This window comes from Danio aesculapii, chromosome 10 (assembly GCF_903798145.1).
Source record: "Danio aesculapii chromosome 10, fDanAes4.1, whole genome shotgun sequence".
Lineage (NCBI taxonomy): Eukaryota > Metazoa > Chordata > Actinopteri > Cypriniformes > Danionidae > Danio > Danio aesculapii.
Genome location: NC_079444.1, coordinates 25,180,040 through 25,192,821, shown reverse-complemented (window position 1 = coordinate 25,192,821; position 12,782 = coordinate 25,180,040). Strand labels below are relative to the sequence as shown.

The 12,782-nt window shown below is 33.5% G+C and overlaps 1 protein-coding gene across 1 annotated transcript in view; it reads left to right on the top strand.

The window, feature by feature from the left end:
* LOC130236827 (protocadherin Fat 3) overlaps positions 1 to 12,782 on the top strand; it is a 102,601-nt gene that overhangs the window by 21,310 nt on the left and 68,509 nt on the right. The window contains exon 3 of the mRNA XM_056467596.1: positions 8,833 to 8,894. Within this exon, the coding sequence (XP_056323571.1) occupies positions 8,833 to 8,894 (62 nt within the window). The remainder of the gene's footprint in view (positions 1 to 8,832; positions 8,895 to 12,782) is intronic.

Here is a 12,782-nt window from a genome sequence, read left to right as displayed (position 1 = left end):
CCTTGATTTTTTATTATTTAATTAGGACTGTAAGGTCTGACTTTGCTTAGACAAAAGTCTTGTCACTTAACAGAAATGATGTACAGTATAAAATATAAAGTCATGGGGCAGTGGAAATAGCATTAATATTATATATGACTCCCATGAGTTTAGACGACTGCATCCGTACAATGACTCAAATATCTTATTAATAAAGTCATCTGGAATGGCAAAGAAAGCTTTCTTACAGGACCCCCAGAGTTCATCAAGATTCTTTGGATTCATCTTCATTGCCTACTTCTTCATCTTACCCCAGACATGCTCAATAATGTTCATGTCTGGTGACTGGGCTGGCCAATCCTGGAGCACCTTGACCTTCTTTGCTTTCAGGATCTTTGATGTGGAGGCTGAAGTATGAGAAGGCGCGCTATCCTGCTGAGGAATTTGCCCTCTCCTCTGGTTTGTAATGTAATGGGCAGCACAAATGACTTAATACCTCAGGCTGTTGATGTTGCAATCCACACTGCAGATCTCTTGCACGCCTCCATCCTGAATGTAACCCCAAACCTCAAACTTGACTGATTTCTGTGAGAATCTTGGGTCCGTGCGGGTTCCAATAGATCTTCTGCAGTATTTGTGATGATTGGGATGCAGTTCAACAGACGATTCATCGGGAAAAAAATATACCTTCTGCCATGTTTCCAAATGATCAACTAGAAGTCATGTTATTATTTGTTACTCAGATCGACGACAAGACTTTTGTCAGGGAGAGTAGGTTAGGCTGCAAAAAGGGGCTATAATAGGTATAATAACAAATAAATCTTTAGATGTTTTGTATTATTTATTGTCGTGTATGTATTTATTATACATACATGTTCAGAGTAAACAAATGTTTCGAGGTGCCATAACTCTTTATAATGAAGTAATAAAGCATTCATTAATATTAAGACTGATAAATAGCTACATTTGATTCAGAAGTAATGCGAATATTATTTTAAAAAACTACTGAACACTGTAAAAAATGCTGGGTTCCACTAATTGATTTGTGTTGGGACAACATAAAGGAATTAAGTAAAATTATTAGTCTTTACAAATTTATGTGGATTGGACATAAAACAATTTAGTCCCCAAAAAAACACAAGAATTGTGTTGTTTCAGCTCATTTTAAATAAGTACTGTAGGTTGAACAAACAGCAAACATACTTTTTTGAGTGAACTTCATTATAGCTACTGTAAAAGCTTTATAAAAACTCCTATAAATGATTTTATGGAGTTATTAAATAATAACTAAGAGCTTAAGTTAAGACCTAATAACTTAAGACTACTTAAGCTTATTACATGCACTAAACAAAGTTGCACAAACAGCGCTATTCTTGTCATTTTTTGGACCGTTTAATTGTTTTATTTTCAATATACTTTAATTTATTTTAAAAACTAAAGTTAACAATCGTTTTGTGTTTGGACAAAATAAAGGGATTGTGCTGGTGTAACTACCTGGTGAGTGGGTGTGTAGTTGAGTGTTTTGAATGGGATTGCATTAAGAGGGAATAATGTTGACAATAAAAGTTATCTTAGGGGTGGCGCATATATTGCATTGCATATATTGCAAAACTGCAAGAAAATGTAACGTGTGCTGCTTCCTTCGCCAATTTCAGCACACTTCTAAGCTCACCCTCCATTGGCATTTGTTGCCACTGGTGAATTCTTGCTGTAGTTCTGTAGTTGCTGTAGCATGTTTTATATATGGAGAAATTTACCATTATTTCTGTAATGTGTATAATCAATACAGTGTAAAGCTGATATAGGTTTTTCTTGTCATATGATGTGTGGTGCGTTTGTAGCATTCTGAAAAATGTAGATTTTTTTCAACTTGTGTGCTGTAGGCACATCTGGAAAAAAGCAACTGCATTACTCTCTATTTGCGTTCTGCCTTGCAGAAGTGTAGCAGTCATGCTTTGGGTGTTGGCAGCTTAATTAACAACATGAATGTTTGTTGCTTTACTCAGTGAGCTGTAACTGTACTAAGGCTAATTCTGAATTTAGTCTCAGTCAACAGTAAGTGTTATTAAACAGTTGTTTTGAGTTGAAGTGAAATAACAAACAGAAAGAATTCTGGTTGTCCAGATTAAGTGGTTGAGATTAATTGGCTCCAAAATAGTAAAATGTGTTCCAAGATTAATTCACAAGGGCATTCAAACCAAAATGATTTTACATAATTGGTTCAAAATTTATTTCCCTCAATTCAAATGACTGGAAATTTGTGTCAAAACTAAGGGTGTACTCGCACTAGGCTATCCAAACCATGCCCAGGCGGCATGTTTGACCCTCATTTCGCGGTTCGTTTAACAAGTGTGAGTGCTCTGAATCGGGCCCAGTCCCGGTTGGAGTTTGCCAGAGCACAGTTTGGTTTGGCTTTGGCGCGGTACGCTTGTAGTGTGAGTGCAAAGCGCGCCTGAGTGCGAAACTGAAGACCCGACATCACTTTTAAGAGGCTATTTTATATAAATTTTGCAATCATGCTTACTTTTTAATGAACGTGGACTGTCATGGTTTTTTAAAGGTACAAACTCCTCGCTGCACGTCAGCTGACATTTTCAGCAAACCTCCTGGATCTGTTCAGCAAAAGATTTGACTGTGTCACTGCATATCAAATGACCTAAAATAATACAAAACAATATAACTAAAGCAATCTCCATTGTATGTAGCGAGAACGCTTCTCTTCTGTTTAATTGAACAGTTGCATTAGTGATGACATAAGTGTGCTTAGGCTTAGAAGGCAAAAAATGCAATGTGAGTGCAGGCCTAGGGGGAGAGGGGAGCGGGGAGCGGCGACAATCGTGCCTAGGCATGGTTCAAGACACCATAAATTAATTTACCATAAAATTTATCGTAAAATATACACTGTGATTAGTGAAAAGGGATTAGTTACTTAATGTGTGTAAATCATTTGCCTTAAAAGCAACAAGTTGACTTTACTTTAAAACAATGTACGTAAGTGAACTCATTGTAACTTGAAACTGTCAAGTTGATTTAACTTTAATTTAAAAATAAATGCCAATTTTACTCACTTTTTAGAAGTAAAGTCAACAAATCTCTTTTTACAGTGTACCCCTTATTGTGGGATGAGCAAATCTTACTAAAATGTACAATTTAAAAATAATTAGTCAGTACACCGTAAAAAATACCATAAATTGTTTAGTAGAATCAAATCATATTTGAGTCATCTCAACCACATTAATTAAACTGGCTCAAAAATTAAGTTACAAATAATTGAAACCTGATTAACTTATTAAAATAAGTTAAAATAACATAAAAATATACTGTCATGCCCTCAAAAAATTACGTTTGCTGTTTGCTCAAACTACTTATTTAAAATGAGCTGAAACAATACAAATTCTTGAGAGTTTTCTTAATTCCTTCATGTTTTTCCAACACAAATTGATTTTGTGAAACCAAGTATTTTTTACTGTGTGACTTTTTGTCATATCGTTTTTTTACAGTGTACTGTAAAAAGTGTTGGGTTTCACAAAATTCCTTCATGTTGTTCCAACACAAATACATTAAGTTAACTTAATTGTTTTTTTTACAAATTGAACTGGATTGAACACAAAACAATTAAGTTTCCCCCCAAAAACCTTAATAATTGTGTTGTTAAACCAACACAATCTCACGGCAATTCGTAACTTTTTGATTTGGTGGCTAATTCGTACGAATTCGTATGATCTAATTCGTACAATTTAGTACGATTTGCTCATCCGCCAATGACGGTTGGGTTTAGGGGTGGAGTTTGGTGCAATGCCTCCTTTTTAAAATCGTACAATTTCATACGACTGAACTCGTACGAATTCGTACGAATTAGCCACTAAACTGTCAAAACGTAAAATACTTACGTTTTCTCATAAGATCAGGCTGGTTAAACTTATATAAGCAATTTAAATAAGCAGCAAAACGTACCTTTTTAAATAGGCCTTATAAAAAACAAACAAACCGGACATTCTATTAAAAGATCAGGCAAGTTGTAGGCCGTATTGACACGAATAATGTTTAAACATGTTAAAAATGTTTATGTTTGAAAATGAATAGCCTATAAAGTCTTGAAGCACCACTTCCAATACAACTAGCTGAATATTCTTGAAAGGCATCTTAAAAGTCTAGATGATAAAGAATTAATTATGATATCAAAGTGTCCATCATGCATGTTCGTGACTGCAATATACTTGATTATTAAATATCAGCACATATTCTACTTGAACGTGTGTGTAGTTTTGACCCCAGACTGCAGTCATAGATTCTACTTCACATTCAGCCACTGCTGGGAAAAAGCCGTCGTAATTGCGCTCCACTTATCCAGCTCTCTTTTCGTGATTGTCTGTTGAACTCAACCTAAGTGTTCAGATAAATTGCATCGCGAGCTCTTTTATAAAAACAAATGTGCTGTGACTAAGCCAGCAACCAATTACTGCACCCTGAAAATAGAGAGTGCATGTTTGATTATTAGTTTAGAGCGCTTGCCTCTAATAGAGTCATATCTTTTACAATTCCATTCCTTACCAATGCCCTCCCAACAATATATTTTATACTTAAATAAATGAACGGCTTAAAAGAGAAAACGCTTTCACTCTGATTTCCTTGCAGCCTGCCGCGCATCGGTCCCTCATCAGCTCTGTGAGTTCATCGCTCATCTAATTCCTCTAATTGAGTCTCTCTGGATGGCACACATTAGGGAATTCTGCGGATTCCAGCAGTGCAATTCAACCTGTGCCATCAGGAGCTCTTTGTTGCCATAGTTATATTTCACAGAGAACCGCTGGCTCGGAAAGCATGCACCATAGATTTATTTCAGGTAAATAATAGGAACTTGTGCTGAAAGAGGCACAGTGTTCTTCAAAATGCTGGAATTTGCAATACATTTATGCATGTATATATATATATTTGAAAAACAGACTCTCCGAGAACCTCCCAGATCACTTTGTTCTGTGGAGCACAAAAGGAAAATCTACAAATGGGGATTGGAGCTCTAAAGCTTCAAAAAGGATGCAGACGCATTTTAAAAGTCATCCTTATGATTGGTGTGTTAAGCTCTGGATGAGAAACTGGCTGAGATTTAAAGTGGCCCTATTATGCTTTTTTTCAGAGTTGCGTTTTATATATTGTGTAATATGGCTTTCTGTGATCGTTTCGAAGATCAAAGTGCTTTATGAAGTGAGTAATTTTTTCACAAAAGAAAAAAAAAAACATTCTGAATAGTCTGAAATGACTCAGTAATTCACTGTAATTCCTGCACATTTTTGAAACAAAATTGAATAATGCCAAGTCTTTGCTAGGTGCCCATGAACAGGAGTGTAAAATACTGAAGTAATTTTACTTGTTTAAACTGACTACTTACACTTTGACTTGAGCACATTTTGCAAAAAAATAAATATATATATATATAATTTGTAATTTATTTTTATTTATTCATTTTGTTTTACGGCTTAAAAATGTACACGAACTTCAAAAGCATTTCACATAAGTTATGCTAAAGATGTTTGTTTTCACACTGAGTATATAGTGAGAATGCACAACTGAGATGTTTTTATTAAATTAATTTTAATAATTAAGTTGTATTTAATGATTTTCTTACCAGGGATGATATTTGATATTATGATATTAGGGGCCTTTTCGTACACTGAGCGCAATAAAGCGCAGGACGTGTTTGACGTGATTTGTTGCTATTTTGAGACCAGTGCAACAGTCATTTTTACGTTTTGCGCCGCATAGTTGAAATAGCAAATCCATTTGTTCCACTTTGTAAACTCATGGGTGTTCCAATCTATAATAGATGTATGTTAAGGCGTGTTGCTATTTTGAAATAGACTGCCCCACTGACCAACTGAAAGCTAGTCTTAAGTCTAGCACAGAGCGCTTTAGGTATGTGCCTGACGCCTGTGTGAGTCCGAACGCTTACATATTGCTTAAGACACACAGGATACCGCAATACACAAATATCTTTACATATGAAACAAAATGAATGGATTAAATTGTTACAAAAATTATTATTTTCTACAAAAACCACTACCTCCTTCACCTCGGGGGGCTTTTTTCAGTTTATTCATGACAGTCTGCATTTGTATAATGTTATTATTATCAGCAGTATTATTTATTATATGCATATTTATATTTGTTTTAATAAAGTTTAGATTTGTCCATCTAAACCAATTTGTTTTGGAGATGTCTGCATCACCATATGGGGCATAAGAAAAGGATGTGTGATTAGAAATAACTCAGGTTTTTGACCACATTTCGATAATATTGTTAATTTTTCTGTAAATTAGAATTAAATTTAGAAATAGTTTTGAAACCAATCTTTGCGCTTAACAAAATAAACTAATTATGTAAGCTAATGGATGTCTTTATCCATTCAATCTTCAAGCTAATGGAATGGGATTCCCTTTAAGAGTCTTGATTGGTTTAATTCTGATTGGTGTGATGCATGTTATAGTCAAATAACCCATAACTTATTAAGAGAATAAGCACAACCCTGTTAGACCATGCGCCAAGGCGCAGAGCTTATTTTTTCGTCCTTAAAATAGCATAAGTGGATTCAAACTCGCCTTTAATGCTTTCACGCCATGAGCTTTGGACTTTAAAATAGCCTAGATCATTTACATAGAACCGACTGAGTTAGCTGTAAACACCTTTCTCATTAATTATTCAAATTAGTCATGAATTAAGTTGAGCATGTTTATTTGTAGGAATAGGGAACAATATATTTTATAGTTTTCGCTTTTTTGATGAAAAATGCAATTTTGCTTTGTAAATTTCATACTGTAAATATATATATATATATATATATATATATATATATATATATATATATATATATATATATAAATATATTTTTAATTACTTAAAAACATTGCTAAGAGCCTTTTTTAGACTACTTTAAAGGCGATGTACTCAATATTCAGATTTCAGACTTTTAGTTGTATCTCAACCAAATATTATTCGACCCTTACATTAAAATATAGCAGTAACCATAAATCAATGGAAAGCTTTCCGATGATATGCAAATCTCACTTTCTAAAAATGACCCTTTTGCTTATGGTTCAGGTGACATTTGTTAAAAAAAGCCCCAAACAAAAAATTAAAGGTTAGACTGCACAGGGGAATTAACAACACCAAAATTGCTTCAAATATCAGTATTGTTTATTTTAATTCTGTGTCATATGATCAGTAAATCAGTACACACACAGTCTGGAATGTGTTTCTGGCCTTCTTCTCCTCTTTGAAGAGATTTTCCAATCAAAAATGAAAATCCAAACATTTAAGTTTTGATTTGATTTGATTTATTTATTTTGAACAGAAATATCCTAAAAAATTCTTTAACAAAAAATTTATTTCAGGATGGAGCAGGATGAAGCACAAGCTAATTAAGCTAATTAAGCTTATTAAGTTGCTGGACTGCTTAAAAACTGAACTGCTGTTGATTACTTTTTAAATACTTAAGTACAAATTAAAGCTTTACTATTTTACTTTTCCTCAAGTCTATCTTTGGTCAGTTTGGTTCATACAGGTTCTGAAAATCCTTGAAAAAGCTTGATCTGGTGTTTTCAAGGTTTGAAAAGTACTTCGATTTTGGAAAAAGTGCTTGAAACAGCTTTAAAATGCAATTATGTTGCTTTCATAAATATGTATCTGACTAAATAGCTAACAATAATTAACTATTAATCTAAATTAAATCTTTCAGCTTTTGCATAAAATGAAAACACAATGGATGAATATTACTTCATGTAAGAAAGATGACACATTTAATATGTGAGTAAATTACTTTTAAGAATGTGAATTACAGTAATTCAGTATTGGGCTTTGGAAAAACATGCCAGCATTCCTAAAATTATTATAAAATACTATAATAGCACCTGATATAAAGTATGCATAAGTTTGTAAATAATTAATTTGCCACATTTGTAAAGTTTGAAAATACACTGGAAAGTGGAAAGTGCTTAAATTTGACTATGAAAATAAAATCAGTTTCTGGTCAATATATATATTTCGCTGGTACTTTTTCTGAGTACGTCTTGCACCCCTGCACATGAACAAAATGTACCTGCCCTTTAATAGTTCTTGACGCCTAAAGGATTGTGCTTTGTGTTCTCGAAATGTCGAAAAGTCTGCATTTTCTGCAGATTCACTTTTATAAAAAAAAAGCATTGCACATTATGAGACAATTCAACTAAATTTGACCTTGAACGGATGTAAACATGTCGTACGAGACCTCGAGAATGAAATTAAAAAGCGCTGAAATGGCATAACAGGGCAACTGTAAGTCACACATTCTTCCAAAGGACGACAAGTCTTAAGAGACTTGAATGGCATTCTCAATAGTTTTATGCGATTGTCAAGCTTGTCAGTATGTCTCCAGCAGGAGTTGATGTCACACCCTTAGACCCACTTAAAGTTATTTACCTTCAGACTCCGGCATCCAGATGTCTTGTGCCTTAAGGAAGCATTCATATGCAGGAAAGTCTTCGTCTTCTCAATCTCTGCCGCTCTGTCTGCACTGAAGTGTTTTTAAAACCTATTTACAGCCACTGGGGGTTTGGAAAATAACCCTATGCATTCACCACATGCCATCTGTGGGTTTATGCCAAAGGGCCTGGTGTCACGAGCTGCTTTTTTGTGCAATAAACAAACAATGTTGTGTAAATTTATGCACCTTTGCTGACATGTTATTAATCATTGTCGAGTGGAGCGGCTCTCCATGCTGATTGTGGCAGCCTTTACATCTTACGCTGCACGGTTGTCAGGAAAGTTCGAAGCTTATTCAGTTTTAGCGTTTTTTATTTTTTTTTTTATTTAAATGTTTTTCAGGACTTATCACCACCACGTCAAGGAAACTGGATAGAGAGCAACAAGCTGAGCACTTTCTAGAGGTGGGTTTCTATTATTTATATTGCATAGAATAAAATATATAATATTTTCTATAATTGTATTCTATAAATTGTGTTAGGGCTGGGCGATATGACAAACAACTCGTACCATGATGTAAGTGATTTCATATACACACTACCTAACAAAAGTCTTGTCGCCTATCCAAGTTTTAGAAACAACAAATAACTTGACCTAGTTGATCATTTGGTATCAGAAGTGGCATATATGAAAGGCAAAGACCCCTAGATTACGCTTATTTTACCAAAATAAAATATAATCATGCCTTCATTTTTAATTATTTAATTAGGACAGTAAGGTCTGACTTTACTTAGACAAAAGTCTTGTAACTTAACAGAAATAATGTAGTCAAATAGCATATTAATAAAGTAATCTGGAATGCCATAGAAAGCACTCCCAGAGTACATCAAGATTCAATGGATTCATCTTTAATGCCTCCTCCTTCACCTTACCCCTAACATGCTCAATAATGTTCATACCTGGTGACTGGGCTGTCCTATCCTGGAGCACCCTGTTCTTTGCTTTCAGGATTTTTGATGTAGAGACTTAAGTACAGTATGAGAAAAGTGCTATCCTGGGGAAGCATGGGCAGCACAAATGTCTTGATACCCCTGTTGATGTTGCCATCCACTCTGCTGATCTCTGGCACGCCCCCATACTGAATGTAACTCCAAACCATGATTTTTTTCCTTACCAAACTTGACTGATTTCTATGAGAACGACACGACTTTTGTCAGGCAGTGTGTACGTGTGTGTGTGTATATATATATATATATATATATATATATATATATATATATATATATATATATATATATATATATATATATATATATATATATATATATATATATATATGTGTGTGTGTGTATATGTATATATGTGTGTATATATATATATATATATATATATATATATATATATATATATATATATATATATATATATATATATATATATATATATATACATATATATATATATATATATATATATATATATATATATATATATATATATATATATATATATATATATATATATGCATTTTAAAATATTTTATTTAACATTTTTTAAATATTTAAAAATGTACTCATTTATAGAATGTAGACATCTAAAATAAATATTAATGAAAAATTAAACACTTTAAAAATTACTGCATAAAATATTGCTAAATAAAATGCTAAATGTAAACATTAAATGTAAATAAACATAAACAATGTATGGCAATACTGATATATGTAGCATAATGTGAATCTATAGGTTTTTTATTTTGTCTTTACGATACATATTGTCAAATTGCACAGCCCTAAATTGTCTGTACACAATTATGTGCATGTATGTAAATATACATATACATACAGACATGTATATATATGATCATTTTCAATTGCTAGTGCCAATAGATTTGTATTAAATAGTCCTTGTTTTCTTATAATTAAAAAATAATGATGTATCATTTATGCATAAATCCATTCTTCTCTGAGGTAAGTTTGCAGAAAAAAAGTAGATTCTTCATATAATGTTTACTATTTTACTGTCTTTATTTTATGTTATGTTTTATATTGTAGGGTTTGGCAGACATAATAATAATAGAAAATTATAATTCCTTGGAAAAGAAAAGCATGTCCATTCTTCAAAATGTCATTTTATTGCATTGATAAAATAAAAAATAAAAAAAAACATGCAGGTTTAAACTGACATCAGTGTAAATTAAAATGTCAACTTATGTGTGAAACAAACTTGCAGATTGCTTTTAATTTTCAAAGGCACCATATAATAAGATCACGAAATGCTGAAACCACAATCACATTTCCACGATTAGTCACAAATGCCAAAACTTAGCTATAACGACGTAGCAAATTGAATTACAACCCGTCCATAGCCTCAAGTATTAAATTGATTAACATATAGGATACACACTGACTTATTTATTGATCTATTGGTGGAACACATTTGCACCGTGTCCAACAAATCACACAGAGGTTACCAGTATCCTATGGAATTCTTTGGAATATAAGGGGAAACATTTGTAGTAATGAGTGAGAAATGGATTTACAAATTCCAAACAGTATTTCCATTTCTAACCTTTAAAAAATAAGGTGCAGTACAGCAAGCAACCCGCCTACATGTGCAATATAAGTGACAGAAAGGATAAAGCTAGTAGCGCATGCCTCCCAAGGACACTTATTTATCATCAAAACACGTGCAGATGTGCAAATTTTCATACAGTCTGGTGAGCAGCTCTTAAATTACTGATCAGTCAGTGAGGGCAGTACAGTAGCGCGGATCAATGGGACGGGTGTGGCTCCTCGTGATCCCTGCTCTACATGGGACAGGATGGAATGAGGGCCATTGATTTTGTGTTCACTAAATGATGATTCACTCTGCAGTTTCAAAGTTCATATCTGGCATCTAGAGCCCTCAAGGTGGCTTGCTTTTAAGAGCGGCCCAGGCATTGGTGTCTCCAGTGATTGACGCGGACGGAGCCCTTTAAAGATTCAGTCCAGCGAGGCTTTCATGATCTGCTCGCTGCTTGTGAGATTGCAGTGGTGCAGTTAGCCAGCGGCCCGTTTTTTTTTTTTTTGTGACCGCTCTCTGATCAAGTTCTGTGAATCTCCTGTGTAGCGCCGTGTTGAACAGTGAGATCAGTTGAACCTCTATGTCTTTTTTTTTCTCCCTAATGAATACATTGTGGTCGATCTGGTTTTCAATTATTTCAGAGTAGAAATCGAGGAAAGGCAGGCTGGTTTTTTTTATTTGCAGCATTTTTATTTCGCTTAATAGAGAATGTAAAAGATTCAATTCAATTCAATTCAATTCACCTTTTTTGTATAGCGCTTATACAATATAGATTGTGTCAAAGCAGCTTCACATAAAAGGTCACAGTAAATAGGAACAGTGTAGTTCAGTTTGTAGTGTTTAAGTTCAGTTCAGTTTAGCTCAGTTCAGTGTGGTTTAAAAAATCACTACTGAGAGTCCAAATACTGAAGAGCAAATCCAACGATGCGCAGCTCTACAGATCCCGAACCATGCAAGCTAGTGGCGACAGCGGAGAGGAAAAAAAAAAAAAACTTCACTACTTGCCGAAAGTGAAGAAAAAAAACCTTGAGAGAAACCAGACTCAGTTGACTTTTGACTCAGACCTTTTGACTTGTGCTACACTTTAAAATCAAACTTTACATTAAAACCAAACTTAATTATTATTATACCCCAAACACAATCACACTGCAATATGTTCAGGAGGCAGGAAGAAATAAGTGAACATAAAGAAAGAGAGATGTAGGTTTGCTATGATATTGTTGAGGTGTTTCTGTGGGATTTGTAGGGTGTTGTAGGTACGGTAGCTGCTAAGTGCTTGATATGTCTTGAGTGAGTGCCTTTTTCACTGAAAGTCTAGGATTTATTTATTCATTGATATTTTAAATGCATGTGTCATATACTGAGTTGGAAAAAGTTACTTTTTAAAAGTAATATATTACAATCTGAAAATATATTATGGGAAAATAAAAGCTAAAACAAAATAACCCATTACTTTCCTTAAAAATGACAAAGTAACACATTTAGTTACTTGAAAACAAAAGGGGGCTGAAGATTGTAATTTATTTGTTTTAATCATGTTTTATGTAAATCTGCAGATTTCCACAGATTTTTTTACCCATCATTGAGTCAATGCATTTACTTGTGTAAACTGATATTTATTCAGTTTTAAATTCATTTCACTGATATTATTGTGATATTATAATAGAAACATTAAAATGTTGCATATGATTTATATCCAATACAGTTTGTAAAGTCATATTTTCTGCCTTTCAGTAGGTGCATTATATGAGAGACTTGCTTTGTTTACCTAATGTGGATCTAATTGGATT